The sequence below is a fragment of the Protopterus annectens genome, chromosome 11.part0, assembly GCF_019279795.1.
Source record: "Protopterus annectens isolate FY-2018-M chromosome 11.part0, PAN1.0, whole genome shotgun sequence".
Classification (NCBI taxonomy): Eukaryota; Metazoa; Chordata; order Ceratodontiformes; family Protopteridae; genus Protopterus; species Protopterus annectens.
This window is the reverse complement of record NC_056745.1, coordinates 389,797,473-389,822,830: the sequence shown is the minus strand read 5'-3', so window position 1 is coordinate 389,822,830 and position 25,358 is coordinate 389,797,473. Positions and strand designations below refer to the sequence as shown.

Below are 25,358 nucleotides of genomic sequence, written 5' to 3'. Positions count from 1 at the left end.
CTTAGCTTCCCCTATTCTCCATGTCACCTTTCTACATCAGTATAAGGTTTTGAGAGAGGAAATGGTTAACAGATTATTTGCTTTAATGCCAGTAATAGTAGTAGTAGTAGAAGTCAAAATGGTACATGATTGCTGGAAATTCAAGACTGATGGTCCTTTTTAAGGTTTTGCCCACTAATAGACCTAGAGTTCCACTGATGTATTTTTATTTACACCAGATTGATATTCATATCTTCTTCAGAAATACTTCAGACTTCAATTTGCTGTTTTGATGGGTGATATTCATGCTTTAGTCACCCTGTGGGGGCTTACTGACAAGGTGTCTGTGATGCTGGCAACCTTGGTTTGCAATTAGATTGGTGTTAGTGAGAGTTGGCCATGAGAAAAGCCTGGCAATTTACTTTTAAATCTTTGCCATGCAGTGTCTGTGTGTGTGTGTGTGTGTGTGTGGGGGGGGGGGGGGTTACAACTCAGTGGCATTGCACAGACACACACATGCACTTTACAGATGTGATGGTAAGGCTGTTCATTGGCCAGATATCTGTAAACCAGAAGCTCATTATCAAACCAGATGCTGTGTATTGGAAACAGATTTTTGATACCTGCATGTGCAATCAAGCATTCATCTACAGACTTCTTACATGTTTTAGTCCTTTGACTACACAAGATTTACCTCAGTATTTTACTTCATAGCAACAGACTTCTCAGGTTTCAGCAACTGTGACTAAGCTGTCAACATCAGGGACTGACCCTTCTAAAATGAGGAAAAGATCGCTATCTCCCCCTTCTACTTCTTGTTCTAAGGAGAACAAAGAGCCCCCTGACCAGTACAGACCAAATAGCTTCTCATCTTTGTCACAAGATGTAGAGATTAGGTAGCATTTCCTATGTATTTGGACCCTAGCGTCTGAGAGGAAGTCTCCCTTTCATCTGGCATTTCTGTTGAGGGAGTATATTTTGGAGAGATGCAGAATTTTCTTCTCTAAAATTATGATATGAAGATGATGAGACTTGGTGCACCTAATTGTTAAAAATCTGTTATTCCCATCTTTTCAAGATGTGTATACTGAACTGCTTTCTAGTTTGCTTCAAATTTACCTCTCCTATAAAATGTCATATTTTATTTAATTTGGGAGCAGCTTAAAATTCTTTAAAGTACTGTGTACCTGATCCTGCTATTACAGACTTAGATGTGGTCCAGTAAAATATAGTCACTTCATATTTTTCTAAACAACAATGAATATAGGTTCTTCAAGTTGAAGTTTATTTAGGTGCTTTTTACAAAATAATAATCAAAACAAGAAGTTAGAATAAAAGAAAATGTGAAGGCCATTTAAAAAGGTATTTTTTTCAAACCTTGCCTCAGACCAGCCAGATTAAAACATTCACAGAGCCAATGAGGTAGCAAGTTCCATAAGTATTGTTCTTGATAAGAAAAAACATGGAAGTCAGAAGTCTTGAAGAAGATCTGGGAAACTGCCAGCAGTCCCTCCAAAACTGAACCCAAAACCTGTTATTGGGCAGTAAGGCATGATGAATTCCTTCAAGTTAACCTTTTCTAGAGGTCTAGTTAAAAAAAAAAAAAAAGTACTCTTCTGGTACTCTGGTGTTATTACAGTTGGTTAGCAGCACTGTACTCTGTGGATCTGCTACCTGTGACAGGTAACAGATCCACACAGTACAGTTCTGGAGTAAGACACTGAAACAACTTGATCACCCTGTTTTACACTTGTCTGATGGGTTAGATCTGTAAGCTGCAACAGGTATCACATAAAATGGGTGCCTGCATTGTTAACAGTGAGTGAGAGACACTAGATGTTGATTTCAGGGATGCTGCATTAGTTATGATTATTACAGTGTATACATGGCTTATGACCCAGCCTTTCCAAATAAGGGTCACCTCCTGTGAGCTGATTTGGATAAGGGATTTTCCTCTGTCCTTCATCTCATAAAGTATTAAAATAACTTGCGTAGAAGGGTAAAACCACCAAGCATATAAAACAAATGCTGCAGCATCTGCTTATACAAAATAACTGTAAGAATTTTCCATCAAAGTCATAAACAAAACTGCAGATTTATTGGCAGGAAAAAGAGACAGGGCTGAAATGTACATGGCAGCAGCATCAACAGTAGTAATCAGCTCAGCAAGAGAAATCTGTCAATGTTAGCACCAACCAATGACATCCTCTTTCACTTCCTGTTCCATTCCACCCTACTTCCCCATCCTTAAGGAGGACATTTTTTTTCATTTTACACCCAAGTGGTATGCAATAACCCCAGAGAGGTATGTCCTCAGCCCAGACAGCTGTGCAGCCTCAGTTCCAGGGCCTTTTCCATTCATATTAGACATCAGAGACAGTGGCTTTACATCAGTAGCTGCTGGGTAGCAGTGTTATTTAGGCATTGGCTGGAGCAGAAAAGGAAAGGGAAGATGGTGCTGTTCAAAATTTTTCATTCCAAAAAGAAGATTGCCGGAGATCCATTATAGATCTAAGAAATTTGATGAGATTTTATCAAAACAAAAGCACTGAGAATGTTGGCAGTGCATACTTTACTTCCTATCTTAATGCACAGCACATACATGGTGACTGTGAATGAATGCATAGATCCAGCGTTCACTCACCTGGAACTGTTGGGTATCCATTTCTGCCTTTTACTGGGACAGCTAGTCTGACACCAGTGAGGTCTGTGGTGGGAGTGACGGATGCGTTTACGGTGGTGGTGGGATTGCATCAAGGATCAGCTCTGAGCCCTTTCTTATTTGCAGTGGTGATGGACAGGTTGACAGACGAGATCAGACAGGCGTCCCCGTGGACTATGATGTTTGCAGATGACATTGTGATCTGTAGTGAGAGTAGGGAACAGGTGGAGGAGACCCTGGAGAGGTGGAGATATGCCCTAGAAGAGAAGAGGAATGAAGGTCAGCAGGACTAAGACAGAATATATGTGTGTGAATGAGAGGGAGGATAGAGGAATGGTGAGGATGCATGGAGTAGAGGTGGTGAAGGTGGATGAGTTTAAGTACTTGGGATCAGCAGTTCAGAGTAATGGTGAGTGTGGAAGAGAGGTGAAGAAGAGAGTACAGGCAGGATGGAGTGGGTGGAGAAGAGTGTCAGGAGTCATTTGTGACAGACGAGTACCAATAAGAGTGAAAGGGAAGGTCTACAAGAGGGTAATGAGACCAGCTATGTTATATGGGTTGGAGACAGTGGCATTGACAAAAAGGCAGGAGTCAGAGCTTGACGTGGCAGAGTTGAAGATGTTAAGATTTGCACTGGGTGTGACGAGGATGGACAGGATTAGGAATAAGTATATTAGTGGTCAGCCCAGGTTGGAAGGTTTGGAGACAAAGCCAGAGAGGCAAGATTACGTTGGTTTGGACATGTGCTGAGGAGGGATGCAGAGTATATTGGGAAAAAGATGCTAAGGATGAAGCTGCCAGGTAACAGGAAAAGAGGAAGGCCTAAGATAAGGTTTATGGATGTGGTGAGAGAGGACATGCAGGTGGTTGGTGTGACAGAGCAAGATGCAGAGGACAGGAAGAAATGGAAACAGTTGATCTGCTGTGGCGACCCCTAACGGGAGCAGCCAAAAGAAGAAAGAAGAAGACTGGGACAGCTATCTGATGTAGGTCATCTCTTTTCAAAACTTACATCTTGCACTTCCACAAATGTTGTAATATTTTCAGAACCTGGACATCTCTCTTGATTTCCAAAAATCAGATTTACTTCCCTCCTAAACCAAGAGATTTCTGGTGCTATCCTGGATACCAAGTTTTCCATAATAACTCTTGTTTTCTGTATATCTGAAGATGGAAAGCATTGACTGCATGCTTATTTCTTGGTATGCATTTTCTTCTGTCATCATGATTATTAATGTCAGATAACAAAAGTAAGGTACCGTATCTCCTAACTTTCCCATAAACTATCACTGTTCTTTTTTCTCCTCTCTGTGTGATATAAATTAACTGAATCTTAACCTTTTTCAACCCACAAAAGCCCAATAACCATTTATCTTTCTCTCTTGCTATATAATCTAGAATACTTTCTTAACTCAGACTGTTCTCAACATCACAGTAAGCTTACCTTCCAGATTCTTTTCCACCACCACTAGTCGATTTTGAAATGTGAATAAACTTTGTATTCTGTTAGTTAATGTCGCACATTGATTGTATTGTACAATTATAATAAGTAGCAACTATGTGTATTTTAAGTAACATATTGCATTTGTTTGTGCATATGACTCTGTTTGTTTTGCTGTTATTACTTCTGTTTGTGGAGCTTTCTTCCCAGGCCTCTGCTTAAAAGGCTTTTTTTTCTGCCCATTCGGAATTTCTTGGTAATCAAATGCAGTAAATAAATAAGGCACAGTGGTGTCTCAGGAATCTGAGTCAGAGTACCCACCATGGGAGACACTCTCCCATTAAAACTAAGTGTAAAAATTCTAATCTGGGTATAGCTATGTGTTTATCAACCGATCACCTTTCTTCCTTGATATCCAGTGCAGGTCACCATAGACTGATGAGATTGTTCATGGGGAGCCCACTGCAAGGATGAGTGCAAGGCCTAAGGTCACTCCCTTGTCCCCACCACATATTGCCCAAAGCATCCCTAACACCTGTCCCCCACCTAGTATCTCCGTGGAGCAGGTCTTAAACACCCTCTCTAAGGCCAAAAATGCAGCCTCTATGGGACCAGACAACATCCCGGACTATGGTCTACATGGATTAAAACAGGATTTAGCATCACCTTTGGCCATGCTTTTCAATCACAGCCTAAGAACCGGCTTCATTCCAGAGGAACGGAAAACACCTACCATCATCCCTTTGCACAATGGGGGTGCATCCACAGACCCTGGGAACTGTAGACCCATTAGTCTGACCAGCCATATCTGCAAGGCCATGGAACAAATCATCATGGACCTTATTGACAAAAATATAGGAAATCTCCAAATGCTCGACCCCACCCAGTTTGTCTTGGTCAAGTCGAGATTGTGCCTGTTAAACTTGGTGGACTTCTTTGAGACAGTCACCAAAGCCCTAACCAGAAAGGCTTTACCAGAAAGGCTCATCCAGACTCTGCTACACTTTGCTGTGAAGGAAAGGTTAGTTTGCTTTTATTTTTTTGTATTTTTGTATTACTTTATTGCCTTTCTATATTTTGAATACTGTGGTTTGTTTTCTTTACCTTGTGTTTTACTTGCATTCTGCTTTAACAACATATTAAAACTTCAAAAGAGACCACAGCTCTCTCTCTTCTGAGTCAGGCAGAAATTAGAACCGAGTCAGGCAGAAATTGGAACTGATCAATTAAGGACTCATTCATAAGATAGAAGAGGTCACTTAAGTTTAATCATTTGTTAACTGAGGGGGTGGAGCTAGGAACTAAACCTTCTATTTAAGGGGTAAAATAAAACATTTCAGAGCTTTACCAGAAAGGCTCATCCAGACTCTGCTACACTTTGCTGTGAAGGAAAGGTTAGATTGCTTTTATTTTTTGTATTTTTGTATTACTTTATTGCCTTTCTATATTTTGAATACTGTGGTTTGTTTTCTTTACCTTGTGTTTTACTTGCATTGTGCTTTAACAGCATATTAAAACTTCAAAAGAGACCACAGCTCTCTCTCTTCTGAGTCAGGCAGAACTTTTTAAACAGGTAAAACTTAAGTTACCTACTTTCAAATCTAACTTCTCTAGTGCACACTGCAGTGTGCATTTTTTTTCATCTTACCTTTAAGCATCCCTGTGACTAGCACTTTCTCTAATACCTGCTGGGAAGCACTAGGAAGCCTTAAACTGATACAGCTCTCTCTCTTCTGAGTCGGGCCGAATTTTTTTCCCGCCCTCCCAGCCAGTTACAGTTGTCTTGTTAAATACCACTGTCTTTCTAGTTGCCTGCCTCTTATGTTAATCTGACCATATATCTCATTTCCTCTCTACTTTCACTGGTTTGTGTGAGTAATCACAAAATCATCGTTTTTGAAATCCCTCCCCTTCAACTATTTAAATTTATTGGCCATCCTACTGTATTCCATAGTACCAGAATACAAAAGTGACCACCCCTTTCAATCCATCTTGCTGTTTTAAAAATAGTAACTCTCCACTAAACCTTAACTTTTTAAACAGGTAAAACTTAAGTTACCTACTTTCACATCTAACTTCTCTAGTGCACACTGCAGTGTGCATTTTTTTTCATCTTACCTTTAAGCATCCCTGTGACTAGCACTTTCTCTAATACCTGCTGGAAAGCACTAGCACTTGTTAATAAGGAGAAATTAATAGTAGGCACTAAACAGCCTATAATTGCAAAGTACCTTGCTAAGGTAATGGAAAACAGCTCCTGTACTTTACAAAAAAAAAAAAAAAAAAGCACCAAACCGGGCATGTCCAAGGGTCAGCTTCCGGTGATTTCTCCTGTCCACCTGGTGAATCTGGGCATACTGGGGCAATGCAGCAATTGCCTCATGTACACAGACAACCCTCTCCTCCTACCACCCAACACTACAACCTGTGAGAGATGCACTTACATAGCCAAAATGGAAGCAAAACTCTCTCCACTCAAGATTGTGCTAGACAGTCAAGAGGAGAAGGTTAACACCCACACTACACCTCAAGCAACACATAGCCCTTCTAAACCCACACCACCAACACCCACATATAGCAACACTAAATCCACATATGCAGAGGCCCTTAACTGTAACCTGCCCAAGCAACAAGGACCTCTGAAGCTGAAACGCAAACAAATGCCAATCACAACCAAAGTGTCACATAGTTCACAACACCAGTGTGCCACCCAGCAACAGCCCCTAAGGCAAGACAATATACCTAACAATTTAATCATAGGTGACTCTCTAGTCCGGCACACTGATGTCCCTCTCACCATGTTGAACAAGGAGAAAATTACAGTCAGCTGCCTGTCGGGTGCCAGGATCCGCCACATAACGCATGCACTCAAGTCACTCCACAACAAGTACAAATATGACTCTGTCATTGTCCATGTTGGAGTGAATGACTTGAGACGTACCTCCCTGGACTACATGAAAAGAGACATGGAAGAGCTCTCAGATCATGTGGCCCAGGCAGGTATGACCCTAGCCCTGAGTAGCATCCTGCCTTCGCCCAGAATGATACCACAATATAAGGACAAAATGATTGAATTCAACAATTGGCTAAGCCTCTGGTGTCATTCAAAGGGGATCCAGTATCTGTCTGCCTGGGACGACATGATTGACAGACCACGATGCTTTGCCAGAGATGGTCTGCACCTGTCGCCCCTGGGATTCAGCTTACTGGCTAAGGCTCTTGCCACCCCTATAGGACTTTTTTAGGCAAAGTTCAAAGGACAAAACCACCACCGTAACAGGTACAAGCATGCAAAATATGAAGGTAATGCTACTCAATGCTAGAAGTCTAAACGTCAAAATGCACTCTCTCGAGGCACTCCTAAAAATGGAGAACATAGATATCTGTGCAGTAACTGAGACCTGGTTCAAGGCTCCAGAGAGCACCCCTGTAATACCAGGCTACAATTCTTACCACACTTCGGCCACCAAACCAGGACCGAAACACTAAAGGTGGAGGAGTGTCAATATTCACCAAGGATATTCACAACACCGGGCTAGTTGCCCAACACAATGCATCTGAAATTCTCCAGGTGCAACTAAAACTAGGTAAGACTGCAATCCAAATTGTAGCTTGCTACAGATCCCCCACCATACCCCCAAGATTCTCACTACACCTTTCTAAACATACTGGAAAATATTAAGATAGAACCAAACTTCCTAAAGCTGAGTGATTTTAACTACCCTGCCATTAACTGGGAAAACTACTCATGTACCAACACCTTTGCCCACCGGTTCTTGGAATTCATAAATTTCAACGTCCTGGATCAACTAATCCATAAGTCCCACCAGGGGCTCCAATATGCAGAAAGCAGAAACCTGATCTCAACGCAATGTAGTTAAAATACTGAACAGTTGCTGTTAAACAGGCTTTTCAAGTCCACAATTCAAAAAGGTTCTCGGCAGCCGTAGCAAAAGTAAAAACTCTTCTTTATTGTAATAAATATAGCTGAAGGGTGAGCGCTTTCGCGTGGTCACAGCCACGCTTCATCAGAGGGGCTCCAATATCCTAGACCTGGTCATTACCAACATGGGAAATCGATGCTCCACACCTATGGTCACCCCCTCGTTAGTCAGGTCTGACCATAACCTAATCACCCTTAACATCCACATCCCACCCCCACCCCCACCCCCAGTAAGGAAACCTCCATAAAAAACTTCTCCAAAGCCAACTTCATGCTACTCAAGTCAGAAGTGACAAACCTCATGACACCCATGCAGACGGGAACTGAAAGTTCAATTGCTGAATCCTACACTAAGGCACTGAAAGAGCACATCTACTCATGCATGAATCGTGCCATCCCAAATAGAACCAAGATGCTCTCATCCAAAAAAAGGAAGCCAATCTGGTGGTCCCCTGCCATAAACAAACTTTACAACAAAAGGAAGAAACTGTTGCAGAAAAGAGGAAAATCCCAGGATGCAAAAAACTCCCTTACCAGCCTCAGTAAGAAACTGAGATCCCTCATAAAATCCTCCAAAGCTAGTTACGAAAATAAAATTGCCAGAGATTCCAAAGACAACCACAAGGCATTCTATAACTATATCAAGAATCTAAATGGCAATGCTCAGATCTGCTCTGAGCTAAAACAGAATGGCATTAAATATACTGATCCCAAGGATATTACCAATATCCTGGCAGATCGATTCAGTGCCAACTTCACCCCCCTCTCACCCCCTAAATGGCCCATCTCAATACCGGAAGATCGCCAAATTCCGGTAATAACGGCCACACAGGTAAAAAACGCACTCTCCAAAGCTAAGAATACAGCATCCATGGGACCAGATGACATCCCGGGCTGTGTACTACATGAACTACAATATGAACTGGCACCTCACCTAAGTGTCATATTTAATCATAGCCTCACCTCAGGTTTCGTGCCCACTGAGTGGCGCAGAGCTACAGTTATCCCACTCCACAAGGGGAGATCCACCTTGGATCCCGGAAACTACCGTCCCATCAGTCTGACAAGCCTTATCTGCAAGGCCATGGAGCGTATTATCATGGAACTTATAAACAAAGACATTGGCAACCTTCAAACACTGGACCCCACCCAGTTTGGGTTCGTGAAGGGCCGATCTTGTCTCCTGAACCTGATTAACTTCTTCAAATCAGTCTCCAGAGCCATGGACAAGGGTAAGGTGGTCCACACAGCCTATCTAGACCTTGCCAAGGCCTTTGACACCATCCCCACTTGAAATCATAGATAAACTTACTAAGCTGGGCATTAATCCTTACGTCACCCAATGGGTTGCTAACTGGCTTACTGATAGAACCCACACTGTAAAAGTAGCCGACTCCAAATCCAGCTCCAGACAAGTGACAAGTGGAGTACCTCAAGGTTCAGTCCTGGGACCGCTGTTGTTTGGCATCTACTTCTCTGAAGTACAGGCCAACACTAAGGGACTCTGGCTAACAAAGTTCACAGATGACTGCAAACTGGGAGCCGTTACTGAATCCCCAAATGATGTGGATACTCTACAAAAGGGCCTTACAGAAACAGATGCTTGGTGCCAGAGCCATGGGCTCAAGCTCAATGCCAAGAAGTGTATAGTTATCCCCTTTGGGAAAAAACATGTATCTGTGAATTACCATATAGGTGGCAGTACACTAAACACCGAAAGTGTGATAAGAGACTTAGGGACACAGGTGGACAGTGGTCTCACCTTCGATAAGACATCTGCAACAACTGGAAAGGCCACAGAAATACCTCACTAAAAGAATCACAGGCCTAAAGCAGATGCCCTATGCTGACCGCCTTAAGAAACTCCAGCTATACTCTGTCGCATATCGTCTACTCGGAGACGATCTCTGCTTATCATACAAGGCCATGTCAAACCCAGAGCTGTTGGACATGCTACACTTAAAGAAATCCCAATCCCTCAGAGCCACACGCTCCAGGGATCTAAACCTTGTCATCACAGTAAACAAAACATACTGGAGGGTAGGTTCCTGAGCCAGAGACTCCCCAGACTCTGGAATAGATTGCCCATACATGTCAAGCAGAGTGCCTCTTTGGCCGTCTTCAAAAGGAACCTTGACGATTGGATGGGAGAAAGGAAATTCACCCCACGGATCACGTCAGTCGCCCTGCTAGACAGGGGTCCATGGAAGCAAATAGTGTGGGAAGAAATAGCCAGGGAATTGTTATGGCTAGGCTTGTATAGGCCCTAGGGCTGATAGCCTAGTACCAACCTATGAACCTAAACAAGGGCAAATCTGTGCATACAGCCTACCTAGACAGCCAAGGCCTTTGACACAGTCCCTCACTCAGGCATCATTGATAAAGTCACCCATCTAGGTATCAACCCATATATTTTCAGGTGAGTTGCAAACTGGCTCACTGATAGAACTCATACAGTCAAAATAGGGGACTCCACCTTCTCAGGCAGACCCGTAACCAGTGGTGTTGCATAGGGATTGGTTCTGGAACCCTTACTGTTTGGAATCTACTTCTGTGAAGTACAGGCTAAAACTAAAGGACTGTGGCTGACAAAGTTTGCTGATAACTCTAAACTGGGAGCAATCATTGTAAACCCTAGCAGTGTCAACATCCTTCAAGAAGGTCTTACACAGACTAATGACTGGTGCCAAAGTCATGGTCTTAAACTTTCGCAAGGGTGATGTTCCTGCAGACTACCACATGAATAGCAATACCCTAAGCATACAGTCAGTGGTGAGAGATCTGGGCACACAGGTCGACAGCAACCTTAGCTTCGATCACCATGTCTCCACAATGGTAATAAGGGTATTTTATGTTGCTTATCTCATAAGTAAGGGCATTGTCACCAGAAAAAAAAGAGATTATAACCCCCCTGTACTCTTCCATCATCAAGCCAATAATAGAGTACAATGCTCCCTTTGGTATGTTCCTTACCAAACACCTGCAGCAGTTGGAGGCACCACAAAGATTCCTTCCCAAGAAAATTCAGGGTCTTCCAGATCTGTCTTATGCGGACAGACTAAAATCATTCACTTTACTCTGTGTCATACAGACTGGTCAGAGGCAACCTGTGCCTTGCATGTAGAGCAATCTCTGACCCAGCTTTAATGGAAATGCTGTACATTCGCAAGTCAAATGGCACACAGGTCACTCACTGAAAGGACCTTAACCTGGTATGTGACATGAACAGAACTTGCTGGAGAGGGGGATTTGTCTTACAGAGGTTGCCCCACCTTTGGAACAAGCTTCCTATTCATGTTAAACAAAGCCTCTCGTTGGTCCTAATTAAACGTAATTTGGACAATTGGATAAATAACCGAAATTCACCTCGGAGGTTCCACCTGTGTCAATTTTGGACAGAGGTGCTGCTTTTAGTGTCTGCTTGAACTAGACACCCTTGGGAACACGGGTTGAACTTGGCTAAGCTTGTAAGTGCCCTGGGGCTGTTAGCTTACTTACCTCCTATGATCCTATGAATTTCATAAACAATAGTACCCTGGTAATGATATGTTAAGAAAAAAGAAGGCACTCATTCTTGGTTTTATAGCAGGAGCAAAGAATGCAGTCATCAGAATCTGTGTTGGTCAAAAGTTATCGGAAGAACTCTGCTTACAAACCTAATCATTTTCTGCTGTCTCTCTGCTATTGAGTGGTGCTACAGTTGTTGGATCCGTCTCCTTCACCTTCTTGTTGATAGAGCTGTTCTTTTAAGAATTCCACTCACTAACATCAGCAAAGTCATTTTTTTCACTCTCATATTTACTTTTTACTCCCTTCAGAACACGGGATGTGGAATTCGCTGAGCTCCTTGTTGAAGCCCAGGGATGCACTTAATGGTAGAGTACCTTAAGCAGCACCATGTAGAGAAGACCAGCCACTGCATTTTGTTTCACACTTCATACAAGTTCAAAGAGTGTCCCTGCAAACCCACTGTGAAAGCTTGGATGTTAAAACATCTGTTGTGTAGCTGACTGTAGCCTTGTTTCTACTTAATGTTGCTGTTTCTTGTCTCTGAGCAATAGCCGTGATCCAATCAGTACTCTGGCTCACTGGAGCTCAACAGAGTGTTCAATTTATATATGTCGTACTTTTTTTTTTTTTTGCCTGTTCTGCCTTCCAACCATCAACGCCATCCCAAACAATCAGCTCACTCAGGGTCATTTGGGAAAGGCCATCATTCAAGCAACCATCAGGGATAGTTTAGCGTTTTGCAATTATTTTCTATCCCGCAAACACACTCGGCAAAGCTCTGGGGGAGGCCATCCCCTCAGTAAAAGACATTCCCTCCAAATAACTCTGCCCATCCAGTTGCACGCATCCCTCTCTGCTCCTCAGGGGAAGCAGGCGGGGCATGTCACTTCAATCCTCCCCCTCTTTTTATGGCTTCTGCTGTTCTAGAATTACTAATCAAACCTCTCTTGCCTTGGTCACAGTCAAGACTCCATCCATCTGCACCATGGAGCCAATTGAGCAAAGTTCTGCTGTTGTTACTTGATCAACTTCTTCAAATTATTTAGTGGATTCACATCAACTTATCAATGGCAGTTTCTTTGAATTTTATTCCTTCCAAATGGTTCCATTGAACACCACTTTCAGTGAAACAAAACTAAAGGGAGACAAGTCCTGTGTATCCCTCATTTGACAGAGTCCCTCAGAGCCAACTTAATTAAACTAACTCCATGGCCACTCAACAGTTGGGGAAAAGGCAAAGTTGGGTTCACTGAAATGGTTTTCAGCAAAACCATTTCACAAAAATAGGCCTCACTAAAATTCTAGTCAACAAGCTGTCGCACTCCTCATTCAGTTTAGTTTCATTTGACCTCCTCAGAGTTCTGACCTGTTAACAGTGGTTGTGCTAAAGTTGAAATATAAGCAGTTGTCAGTAGTACATTTGCTGGTGTTGATAATAGTAGGTGACACAGCATCACTTGAGGTCTTCATACACCTTTACATTTTGCAGGGAAGGAAATAAATCCATATTATCCTTATCATTCTGTACATTTTCATCCCCGCTTAACTGTTTTCTTGAAGATTGCCTTATTCTTGAATCCTTTTATCCTGCCTTGCTTTATGGCAGATCCTTTTTCATTTTAGTTTCATGTAGTGTTCTCTGTAGTCTTGTTTCCCCTTGTAGGGTTTGTTCCTCTTGTATACTTATAAAGCTTTAAATGCTCAAAAATATCTTTGTCTTTTGTTGCTTTAGACAGAATTATTACACCTCCTCTAAACCAGTCTTTATGCTAAGAATTATGTTCCTAGTGTTTTTAATCTGGTATCACAATAAAGTAGACTCACTTTAGGATTCCCTGGAAACTCCCACAAATAATCTGTCTGCTGTTCTACAAATGCTGTATCAAAACTCCTGGTACAGGATTGCTCTTTCTTGATGCATTAACTAAGGGACACAAGATTTGAGGTAAACATGAGGGGAGGTGGCTTTTGTTGTATAGCCCACTATTTTGGATGCATTGCTGTACAGTCAGTTTGTAGGTGCATTGGTGGTCAGTCTACTCTTATGTGTAGATCTTTATGGGTGCTGACTTATTTTATTACATTCATTTTCTTTCTATATTTCATCATATTCCTAACAATGACATTCCTTAATTGTTTACATTTTGTCCATATTTACTTCTAATGTATTTGTCTGTCCAGGTTTGTACAGTATGAGCTGCAACTTTGAAGTTCCTTGATGTCTGTATTCATCATTATGTCAGCCATCTGTATGTCATACACAGATTTTACAAAGTAGATTGTATAATTTTAATAGAATTTACAGTATACAGTGTATACAGAAACCAGAATTGTAGCCCTAACAAGAACTACTGATGAACTCTCACTCCTGTATCCTAACTCTTCATCCACATTCAGTCCAGCACTCACCGTTTGCGGCACTCCTTTATCCATTAGTGAATCCTTTATAGATGCAGTTTGAATTTATTGCTGAGAGTCTCATGTTTTGCCATGTCAAAGACCTTGCTAAAGTCTGAGTACAGGGTGCACACGTGCAGGATGCATTCATTATGCATGGTTTCCTTCTGGCACAAACAAAGGCATCTTGTAGTTTGGCTGCAGATGAGATGGTGTCTGTGAAAGGGCTGTCAGTGGTAGGATCTTCAGCACATTGTACAAGTCAAAGTTCACCATAGTGATGTGAAATTTGATTTAGTGAAATGTGATTTATAAAAACTGTGAAGAGAAGAGAGTTCCAGTACAGACCCTTGAGATACCTCTTGTACAACTTTGTGTTGTGGAAAGAGCATTTGCCCACTTGACCATGTGATTTCTGCCTTGTAGGTAATTTTCAAACCATTTGATGGAATAAGAGGAGATGAGAAGAGAACCTGTAGAAATTCTAGGCTGATAGGGTGAAAAGCCTAGGCAAGTTCAAGAAAAGATTATACATATGTTTTTTCCAAGGTTTATTTTGATGGTAAGGTAGCTTGTAAAGCTCATCAAGTCACTTTATGTTGTAACCGAGATGGAAAGATGCTGATGTACTGAACATATTTTTATTAGAATTTATGCATAAATTACATGAGCCTATTTTTCAAGAACTCTGTTTTAAAGAGGTTTCAGGTTTTGATATATGCAAATTTGAGGCCTTTGTGATAGGACTAGATAATATTATTGGGGCTAGAGAAAGATGTTGACATTGGGTAAGCCAAGTTTGAGATGTATGACTCCTGATAACAGAATGATGTATCAGTTGTGTGAGGTGGTGTTTAATGGCAAGGGGGATACCTAAGGAAGTCAGTGTAGTTAATGTGTAAGTGGAGAGTTTAATCTTCTGAAGGTGTAATATCCTGTAAGAGACATTAGATGCTTTAGGGTAGGCATGCAGTTTCGGCAGCACAGTGGTGCAGCGGTTAGAGTTGTCGCGTCACAGCAAGAGGTTCTCTGGTTCGATCCTTGGCTGGGGTGCCTTCTGTGCAGAATCTGCATGTCCTCCCTGTGGTCGCATGGGTTTCCTCTGGGTGCTCTGGTTTCCTCAAACATTTGCAATACATGCTGCAGGTGAATTGGACATTATAAATTGACCCTTGGTGTGAGTGTGTGCATGTGTGTGCCTTCTGAGGAAGGTTGGGCACCAGGCTTGCAACTCAACACAGTAAAACTCTACTGCCGCTCATTCTGCAGACAAATGATCCACTGTGGCATCCCCTAACGGGAGCAGCCAGAAAGAGAAGAATAAGAGTAGGCATGCTATTTGCGGGGTACATTTGAATGTAAATAGACTTTAGCCACAATTTTGGTGTGTTAGAAGTGTTTCAGAATGGAAGATGATAGGACTGAACCATGTCTCATTATTAGTTATAAAAGTGATAATCTGTGCAGGATAGGTTACTAGCCAGTAGGGATGATGTAGCATGTTATGAGTAAGTGCTGCTTTCATATAAGAGGAAATATATGGGGATGATGTGAATGACAGATGATTGATTAAGCTAGATAAAAGGTTGAATGTGAGTGTCAGCAACCCAATTTAAAAAGGACATGAGTGTATGGATGGAGATAGAATTGGGTGAGGGGATAGTTCATACAGAAGTAACAAAAATAGTTGGGTGAGAGGATAGTTCAAACAGAAATAAAAAATATATATATAGATTTTATATATATATATACATACACGTATATATATATATGTGTGTGTGTGTGTATATATATATATATATATATATATATATATATATATATATATATATATATACATACACACACACACACACACACACACACACACACACACACACACACACACACACACCCCTAGCAGGACAACAATATCTATAAATTCCAGGTCAAACAGTAGTGTTGCAGTGGTATCAGGGAGACAGATGCCAAGAATTACCCCAATGTTGTTGTTGTGTCTTTCAGCTTTTCCCGGTTAGGGGTCGCCACAGTGGAACTCCGGTCCACTAATGATTGGCAGTAAATTTTTACGTACCAAGTTAGCTCTGACACACAACCTTCAATGAAGGTACGCCCATTTACGCATGTCTCCACACAGAAGATGCTTTAGCTAAGAATCGAACAGGACAACGTCTTACTGTGAGGCGGCAATGCTACCGCAGCACCGCCACTGCAGTACGTCCAAGAATTACCACAGTATGGTGGCTAATTCAATTTGCTGATTAGTGTCTGATGCAGAATTTGCTTTTCAGAATGGCAGAGGATGAGTTTGGGCAGAGAAGAATAGAGTGTCTAGCTCTAGAATGCAACTTTGTGCCTATACAAAACTGCTCAGAGAAGTGAGGTATTTAATTAGTTTATTTACTTTTCCATAGTTCAAATGGATAAGATCAATCTGAATTTGTACAAATAAGTAGAATATTTTCTTTTCTTTGTGACTCTTCCCAGATATATTAGTTCAGACATAAAGCTTACCAAGAAGTGCTAGGCAATCTTATTGAGGCTTTGTTTGGGAAAGTGGTCAACAGTGCTACTTAGGCACTATACCTTGACAGAACTGAATTATTTAATTATTTTATTCACTGCACAGTCATTTGACTGGATGCTATCAAGATGACTTTGTGTAGATGAGTTGAACTATATTTTCTGTGTGATTATTCTTAAAGGTAGAAGTTTACACTCTGTCATGTCACTCTGATCACTGTGCTGGGGCTATGTAGTTGAAAGGATAAAGCTGTTAAGGGAAAACTCAACATATGTCTACCCAGAGGCTCTTGTTCATTCAGTGATAGTGACACCAGCATGGATTGCTGGAGGTCTTGAGTTCGAATCCTAAAGGGGTATTGTCCTTTCACATCTACGTGTCTGCCCAGCACAGTAGTGCAGTAGTAATTTTTAATGTGGGTGAAATGGAAATATGAGAGTTTATTTGCAGATGAGATTGTACTATGCATGTATTGTATACTGCAGATCTATCTGGCTCTTTTTCACTAGTAATGATTTTGCTGTTTTTATTTTCTAGCTCTCTCAGGTGTTTGAAGAGAAAAATGCCCTTTCCATTCAGCTGAGGAGGAGTGGACAAAATCTACGTGATACCCAGCTGCGCTACACAGAACTGCAGAGCCGCTACTCTGCATTGGAGGCAAAGACACAAAAGCTGCAGGGTGCTATCACACAAAAAGAGGTTTGTATGAGATTGATGCAAATATCTAGTTATTCCTGAGAGTGAGCTGCATGTTTGGCTGACATGCAAAAACTGTTCTAGTGTATTATGAGCTACAGGATAATGGCGGTAGTGTATTTCAACATGACTATATACACTGAGCATGTAGTTAGGCGAAGTGTGCAGTCTGAGATGGCATGTATTCATAGCTGGAATGTTGGGTTAGACAAACCTAACAAATGTATTTACCTCAGTGGCTGTAGTTGCACGATGAGGAAATTGTGGATATGGACCAATCCTGATCTAGATCTCAGCAGTTCTTCTGATTTTTTATCCCTTATGAAAATTTTTAGAAATGTCAGACACAAGCTTAGATGCCTGAAGGAAGGTCTGGTTGAGGCAAAAGTGATTATTTGGTAAATGAAGCTAACTTTGAGAAATGTAGTACATCAGAGGATGAGAAATTATGGAGCAGTGCTGAGATCACTTCTGCGTGTCATTAACAGCATTGTAGAGTAACAGAAAAAAATGTACCTGAATGCACGTCTAATTGCATTTCCAGCAAAGTTGTACCACATTTAACACCACTGGGGAGAGACACTGAACTGCACCAGTAGGTTAGAGTACAGTAACACATGCTCGGTTAAAGCTAAGCTCTACAGTTAAAACAGAAGCTGTGAGCCAGAGGATTCATTTTCAGAAGAGATACCAATAGTAAACAAATAGAAAAGTATTTCAGTTTAATTATGTAAACTGTTAGAAAGTAGCCATACAGCATGCTAGAGTTGTGCAGCGTCGTGGTAATGTTGGTATATGAAGGAAGAACTTTCCCCAGCAGAAATGTAATGATGACTCCAACCTGGTTTGAACACATCATTGACATTTTTGTTTTGGCTGCACAACACACATAAGATGCTCAAACACATGTATTGCATGCAAGTTCTCTTATGAAGAAGTAGTGCTAGTTCTGTTAGAGATGTACGAATATATTGTATTATTATTTTTTTCAGAAATTAAAATTTCCCACTTTTCATGCAGTAGATTACATTATCTATTTACACCAATATTGCTTCACTTTTGCAGTGATGTGCTTGACCTTCCCAGCTAGACCTATCTTTTTTGATTTTATACACCTATGCAAAACAAATGGAACCACAAAATACCCACACCAGAGACCTTAGCCAACTTATAAAAGAAAACGGTGGTGTAATAGATTTCTGAACCAAGGACCTCATCTTATGGAATAATCTTCCTCAAGACATCAAGCAGTACAACCAATAGAGCATATTCAAATGTACCCTGGATAACTGGTTGGGCAGTCATAAATTCATCACATTTAGCATGAGATTTCTCAATCAAGAAAGCATAATTTGTCTAGTTATTCTGGATAGGCTTCTCAGTGGTCTTCAGGACTGCATTTCTGTTTAATACCTATGAGCTTTTGAAGCTATGCAGCTTTTAAAAATTCTTTAAGAGCTAACATTTTTTATCATTATAAAAGCCAAAACACTTTTTAATGTAAGAGTAGTTTATATCAGTAGTAGTAAATGCAGCCATTACTTTTTATTCTTTTAACTGAGTCTGTAGCTGGGTTTCTAATGGATTTTTCAAACTTTGAATGCACAGGAATGTCAGTTGTCTGTACTTCTGGTTTGGACTTCAAGATCTGCTTCAGATAAGACATCATCAGAGAGTTCTGATCTCAGTTGAAAACTTCTGCTGCTCGCTTCTTTAATGGAAGTGCCTCTTGAGTCACTTATTTGGATTTCACTCTCTGAATATTTGTCTGACTGGTGACTGCCTATTTGCTGGAGGCTTCAGAGACTCAGGGTCTTCAGTACAATCAGTATAAATCATGTTAATTTTGAATAAATATCTTCTGTTTTTAAGCAAGAGTCCTTCCTTAGTGTATACAGTTCAATTACCTTGGTTGCTCTTACTTCCTTACACCCTCTCCTTGTTACTGCTTTCTGGAATCTCTCTGTTCTTACTCTGTCCCCTTTTTTCAAGGTTTGGTTTTCTTTCTGCCTGTCTTGAACCTAACTCAGTCTCTCAGGCTTTGATGAAAAAATAGATATAGAAATACTACTGTCTGATACACAACTCATAAGTGACTGAGCTGATAGAAAACCTATACCTGGTAGGGGATTATTCCTTTATTCAAATAAAGCTAAATCATATAATAAAAAATATAAAAAATAATAAATAAAGCTAAGCACAAATCTGTATAACAGACCCTCCTCATATAATTTGTCAGGGAGTTTAGTCTTTTTGACATGACTAACCAAATGTGCATGGTTAAGACTAAACTCTTGTTTAACTGTCATTGCTCTGTAAATCGGTTGAAGCTTTTACTTGTATACTGTGAAACATTGCATGATATTACCACATCAGGAATCCTGTACCTTGAAAAGGGTACATTTCATTACATTAATCACAGCTCTTTCAGTACCAGTTGACTCCATGACCACAGAAAGTATTGAGTAATAATCAGCACAGATCAGATGCACACAGTCTTGGAAATTAAACAAAAGTGTTCTTATTTTCTCTGTGGTCTTCCTGGAACTGAACAAGAAGTCCTCCTTTATCCTGAAGTATTACTGCAGTAAGTACATACACTGTACAACTGTGAACCATTTGAAATGTTTATATTGACATTCCTATTTTCTGGCTGATGTCTACTTGTAAGTAGACTGACATGACTTTACAGTGGAGTATTTGAGTAAAGCTCTTTTCATGCTTAGTACTCAAGAGCCATTTTACAGTTTTTCCTATAATTTGCTGACAGGCATTTGTATCCAGTGTTTTTGAAATAGACTTCAAAAAGCTTAGTATTGATTTTTTGAGATGCTAGTTCTTCAAATAATAACTCTGTTGAATCAGTGCAATCAAAACTCACTTCTACAACTCCAGTAAACAAGATCTGACATGGACCTTTGGGGGGGGGGGTACAAGTCACTTAATACCCCTTTCTGTTATCAGCAACTCTAGGAAATGAGCACTGATAATGGTCCTGCAAGAATACAAGTCGATCAGCAGTTGTTTCGTAAGTTTTTTGATATGATTGGATGGATTGGACATTTTGCAGTTAAAAACCTTGCAATCACCCAAACATATGACTACCCTTCAAAAGATAATACTTTATTCCTGGAAGTCTCACAAGAGCTTGTTTGTCCTATGTAAGAGGCATCTGTAGAATTGTTCTTAGCTTTCTCAGCATTTGGTTTAACGTCTTCAGGTGTTAAGTAAGACATGTCCCATATATCTCAGTTCTGGACACATCTGTTCATCTTGAGGTTGCTCTGTTCAGTAACAGTCCGTTTTATTTATTTATTTATTTTTTTTTTGTTGACCGGGAGAGTCTGACTGGGCAAAAAAAGCCCCTTTTCAATAGAAGTCCAGAGAGAAAAACTTCACAGAACAAAAAAAGCACTTATTAGTCTAATGTTACATTGATGTCTTAAAATAGTGTAGCAGACAAGCGACTCATAAGATTTATGAAAATTAACAAGCAAGGTAGTAAGATGTGTATAATACAAGACAGTAATACATGAGATAAGGCCAGTACAATATAACACTGCTAGTAAAGTAGTTGAGCGCTGGACTGAGAACTCGACACCATAAAACTTCACTGTCAGTCATGAGCGGACAGGTGATCTGCTGTGGCAACCCCTAACCGGGAAAAGCCAAAAGAAGAAGAAGAAGTTGGAGTGGTGCCATAAGTAAGATGGGTAAAACAATAGAAACATAATTTGAATTTCCATTTGAAAGATTAGTTCAAATACAAGCGACTTGCACTTGAGCTATATATGCATCAGTTTAGGGGATTTATTATAGGGTGTCATCAGCTATATTAATAACACCATATAATTTCTCTCAAATTTATGCAGCAGCTCCCTGAAACACGTTAGATGATGACAGTATATTAAGTAAAAGAATAAAAAAATCTGTACCTTCTCCACAGTGAATTAAATGTACATGATTTGGAACTTTTCCTCATCAAGACTAATTCACCAGAATCTCCGATTAGAATCAACTACAGAAAATATTTTATTGCCAGAGTGGCAGATACTACTGCTTCAGTTGTACAATGTGGTTAGTGCTGTATTTTTATAGTTTTATCAGATCTTTCCCTTCAGAACAAGTACATTTCTTTAATCTGGTTTTACAGTAATAATTATGTTGCTCCTATACATTAGGCTCCGCCCATTTTAATCACACCCCTTCCCTGCATGCAGTGCATCCGCTTTTCAGTTTCTACTCTGTTCTTCAGGACTACGGGAATTTATGTAGAGTATGTACTACTAGTAATAGTACGTGATATGCTTGAATATGATTACCTCATGTTGAACAGCCCAAATGGGTAAATAGATGTTGTTTATCAGATCAGTAGTCTGCACATTTTAGATCCACACAGTGACTGTTGATTCACACTGTGAATTTGTTTCACCACATATCTTATAAATCATATGACCCAAGATTAACTGTACTGTATCGGTCTCTCTAAACTTAAATAATGCATTATTCTTATTTTGACATCAAAACACTTTTGTTCAAGTGGTTTTACATGGTGACCAGAATAAGTATCAGTGGTTTTACATTAATTCTTCAAATGTTTGAGCAGAATTTACTTCACACTGACTGCCAGTGTCTAGTCTAAACAACACGATGTTCATCGTGTTTCACTGTTGCAGTCATGACTGTAGGGTTCTCCCCTGCCGGCAGACAGTCCTCGGTCGGCCAGAATCCCAAAGTCTGGGTCCGGCGTCGGCTGTTCAGCCATGCTCCCTGACGTCAGAGCGCCAGGAGTACAAAGCTGACAGCCGACGCCATCTTCTCCAGTCTTTCTTGCTATGCGGTGATAGCAGTTCGCAAGTGCCGGTCGGCTGACTCCTGACGATTTTTTCTGATAAACTTCAGTGCGAAGACTTTCTTCTCCACTCAAAGCTAAGTACTCTGTTGGGGAAACTTTTTTCTTGCTCCACTCCGATGTCAGAAAAAGTTAATAATTGTATTTCATGTGGGAAGCAAATACCTCATAAGGATTTTCATTCTTACTGTATTCCTTGCTTAGGCCCTGACCACGATGTAGCTAGTTGTCGTTTTTTTGCTAGATTCAATCAACGTACAATTAAACGAAGGTACGATTTTGCTTTTCATTACTTCGGTAGGCGCTTTAACTACAAAATGTCGTCTGATATGGTTCTGGCTACCGGAGTTCACAAATGTCGCAAGGATAAAGACAGGCCTCCGAGGTCCAAATCTGATGATAGCGCACAAGCGGAGCCAGCTTCAGGTTCGGCCGTCGTCAGTAAGGCACTTTTGCAGCCCCTGTCGTCGGCCATTTCAGAACCGATGGCCGAAACGGACTCTCATGAGGAGCCAACCAGGCCTTTAAATATTTCAAATGCAGGACCTTCGGACAATGCTCCTTCGGATGGGTCTGGAGCCGCTTTGCAGGTACCGGCTTCCGAAGGGGTTTTCAGGCCTACTCAGCTTCTTATAAAGGCAAAGACACCTTCTAAATCAAAGACTGCAACACAGGCCTCTTCAGAACCAGCTCCCAAGTCACAGAAACAATTACTCAAGATGGCGGAGGATTTACTTACTATGATTAGGGGTTCACATCCCCCTCCAGATAAAAGGCCAAGGCAGGATGTTTATTATGATTCCTCTGATCAGGCTTCTGTTTCTTCAGTTTCTTCTTCTGACCAGGAATATTCTTTCCCTCCTTATGAGGATTCTGATGCTGAGGAATCCTTTCCTTCAGCTTCTCCCCCTGAGGATTTCTCTTTTGGGGAAACTTTGCATGAAATGAGGGAACATTTCCACTGGGAAGGACAGGAGTATTCGGAATCTAAGAAAAGACTAAGGGATTTTCTTCTTCTCCCCCAACATAGACCTCTGGCTATTTCTCCTGTTTTGGATATTGTGGATGATGCTTTTTCGGAGGTTAACTTAACCCCTGACTCTTTTCCTCCTGCTCCTGTTAAGCCTGATAGATATTACAGGGTTCCTGATTCCCACCAGTTTTTATACAAGAACCCTTCTGCTGACCCTGAAACCATTTCTCAGGGTCCTAAGGGAGTTAAGGCCGCTTCTGCCAAAAACCCCATTCCCAATGAAAAGGATTCTAGATCTTTAGAAAGATGGGGTAAAAAAGTGTACACATCTGCTACTTTGTCCATTAGGGCTTTAAACTGTCAGTTTCATATGCTGAAATACCAGCAATTTCTCTTGTCTGTTTTAAAACAAAAGCTTACTTCCATTTCTGCCTGTGCAGATGATAAGGAATTACATGACTTATTGCATGCCACTGAACAAGTTGGGAAGCATGGTTTACACTGTGGATTTGATGCCTTGGAGGCTTCTTGTAGGGCTGCTGCCTGCGGCACAGTCATTAGAAGGCATGCATGGCTAAAGGAACAAAATTTGCCAGAACAAGTAAAAGCTAAATTATTGGATGCTCCTGTTCAGCATAATGTTTTGTTTGGATCAAAAGCTGAAGAGGTGATTAAAAGATGGAGGATAAGGCGAAATCCATGCAAACAGTTAAAGATTTCTTACAAGTACAGCCACCAAGATTTAGCAGGAATTGGCCTTCTAAAAATTGGTCCTTTCCCACTTCAGACAGGCCTCAGAGGGGTAGATATAGACGTTCCAGAGGAAGGCCTCAAACACAAGCTTCTTATAGACCAAGACAGTGGACTGCCTCCACCCCTAGGGGAGGAGAGGATAGGTCACAAACTCATAGGAAACAAACTCAATGACTCCCTGTGTTGGGCTGCAGGAACTTCTTGCCTGGAAGCCCGTCTCAGAGGAAAACGCTCTCTTTTTTATCAAAATTGGACTCCTATAACCCAAGACAAGTGGGTTCTGGATGTGGTTTTAAGAGGTTACAAATTCCAATTTCATACTCTGCCAAGGTCAAGCGGATGGCCAGACCTTCCAAAACATCAATGGATAGAGGCCTTAAACCAGGTGGAAGCTCTTTTGGCTATGAAAGCCATAGTACTGGTTCCACTTTCAGAGATGGGACAAGGTTTTTACTCTAGGCTCTTTCTAGTCCCCAGGAAGCAAAACTCATGGAGACCCATTCTGGATCTGTCAGTCTTGAACACCTTTCTAGAAATTCCAAAATTCAAGATGCTTACTCTACAGCAGCTACTTCCAATGCTATCCAAAGATGCGTGGATGGTAACTTTGGATTTAAAGGAGGCATATTTACACATTCCCATCAGGCAGGAACGCAGAAAATACCTCAGGTTCAAGGCCGGATCGAGGCACTTTCAATTCTCTGTGCTGCCCTTTGAATTGTCTGCTGCGCCCAGGGTCTTCACCAAATGCCTGGCTCCAGTAGTAGCTTACTGCAGACTCAAGGGAATTCAAATTTACCCTTATCTGGACGATTGTCTAATTCAGGCAGACAGCAAGGATGTCCTACTCCAGCATCTAGAGTTTGTACAAAACCTCCTCAAGTTCCTGGGATTCTCTGTAAACATAAAAAAGTCAAATTTGACACCATCACAGCAGATAACTTTTCTGGGTGCTCTTCTAAACACCACAACCCAGATGGCATGTCTGACATCCAAAAAACAATTACAGCTGGCTTCAACTTTCAAAACCTTGGCAACTTTAACTCAGCTATCTGCAAGGAGATTCCTGCAGGCTCTGGGTTACATGGCCTCCTGCATCCTTCTCGTACCATATGCAAGACTACACATGAGGAAAATACAGTGGTACCTAAAAAGTGTATGGTCTCAGCATTGACACAGTTTAGACATACTGATCTCCAGCCTGCCTTGCCTTCAAAAGGAATTTCTTTGGTGGTAAGGACGCATTGGATTATGCTTGGGGAGCCCATTTTCAGGGCAACTGTCTGAAGGGCCTTTGGACAAAGGATCAGAAGCACCTGCATATCAATTTAAAGGAAATGTTAGCCGTTCAGAAAGCCCTAATGGCCTTCAGGAATCTTCTACAACCAGGACAACTACTAATATGGACAGACAACACCACAGTTATGTGGTACATAAACAAGCAAGGGGGATCTCATTCCTACCCCCTTTGCAGACTAGCCATGGATCTATGGAACACAGCTCTAGCTTGCAATTTGGACCTTCAAGCTCAGTTTCTACCAGGGAAGCAAAACTTCCTGGCAGACAGTCTGAGCAGAAACCTTTCGGATCCACACGAGTGGATGCTGGACACCAAAATATTCAGGATG

The 25,358-nt window shown here is 41.2% G+C and overlaps 1 protein-coding gene across 2 annotated transcripts in view; it reads left to right on the top strand.

Annotated features, from left to right (window-relative positions):
• The window catches only part of GOLGB1 (golgin B1), a 1,744,011-nt gene that overhangs the window by 1,536,833 nt on the left and 181,820 nt on the right, over positions 1-25,358 (top strand). For both annotated transcript variants that reach the window (XM_044087881.1, XM_044087880.1), the window contains exon 21: positions 16,994-17,155. In XM_044087881.1, coding sequence (XP_043943816.1) covers positions 16,994-17,155 — 162 coding nt within the window. The remainder of the gene's footprint in view (positions 1-16,993; positions 17,156-25,358) is intronic.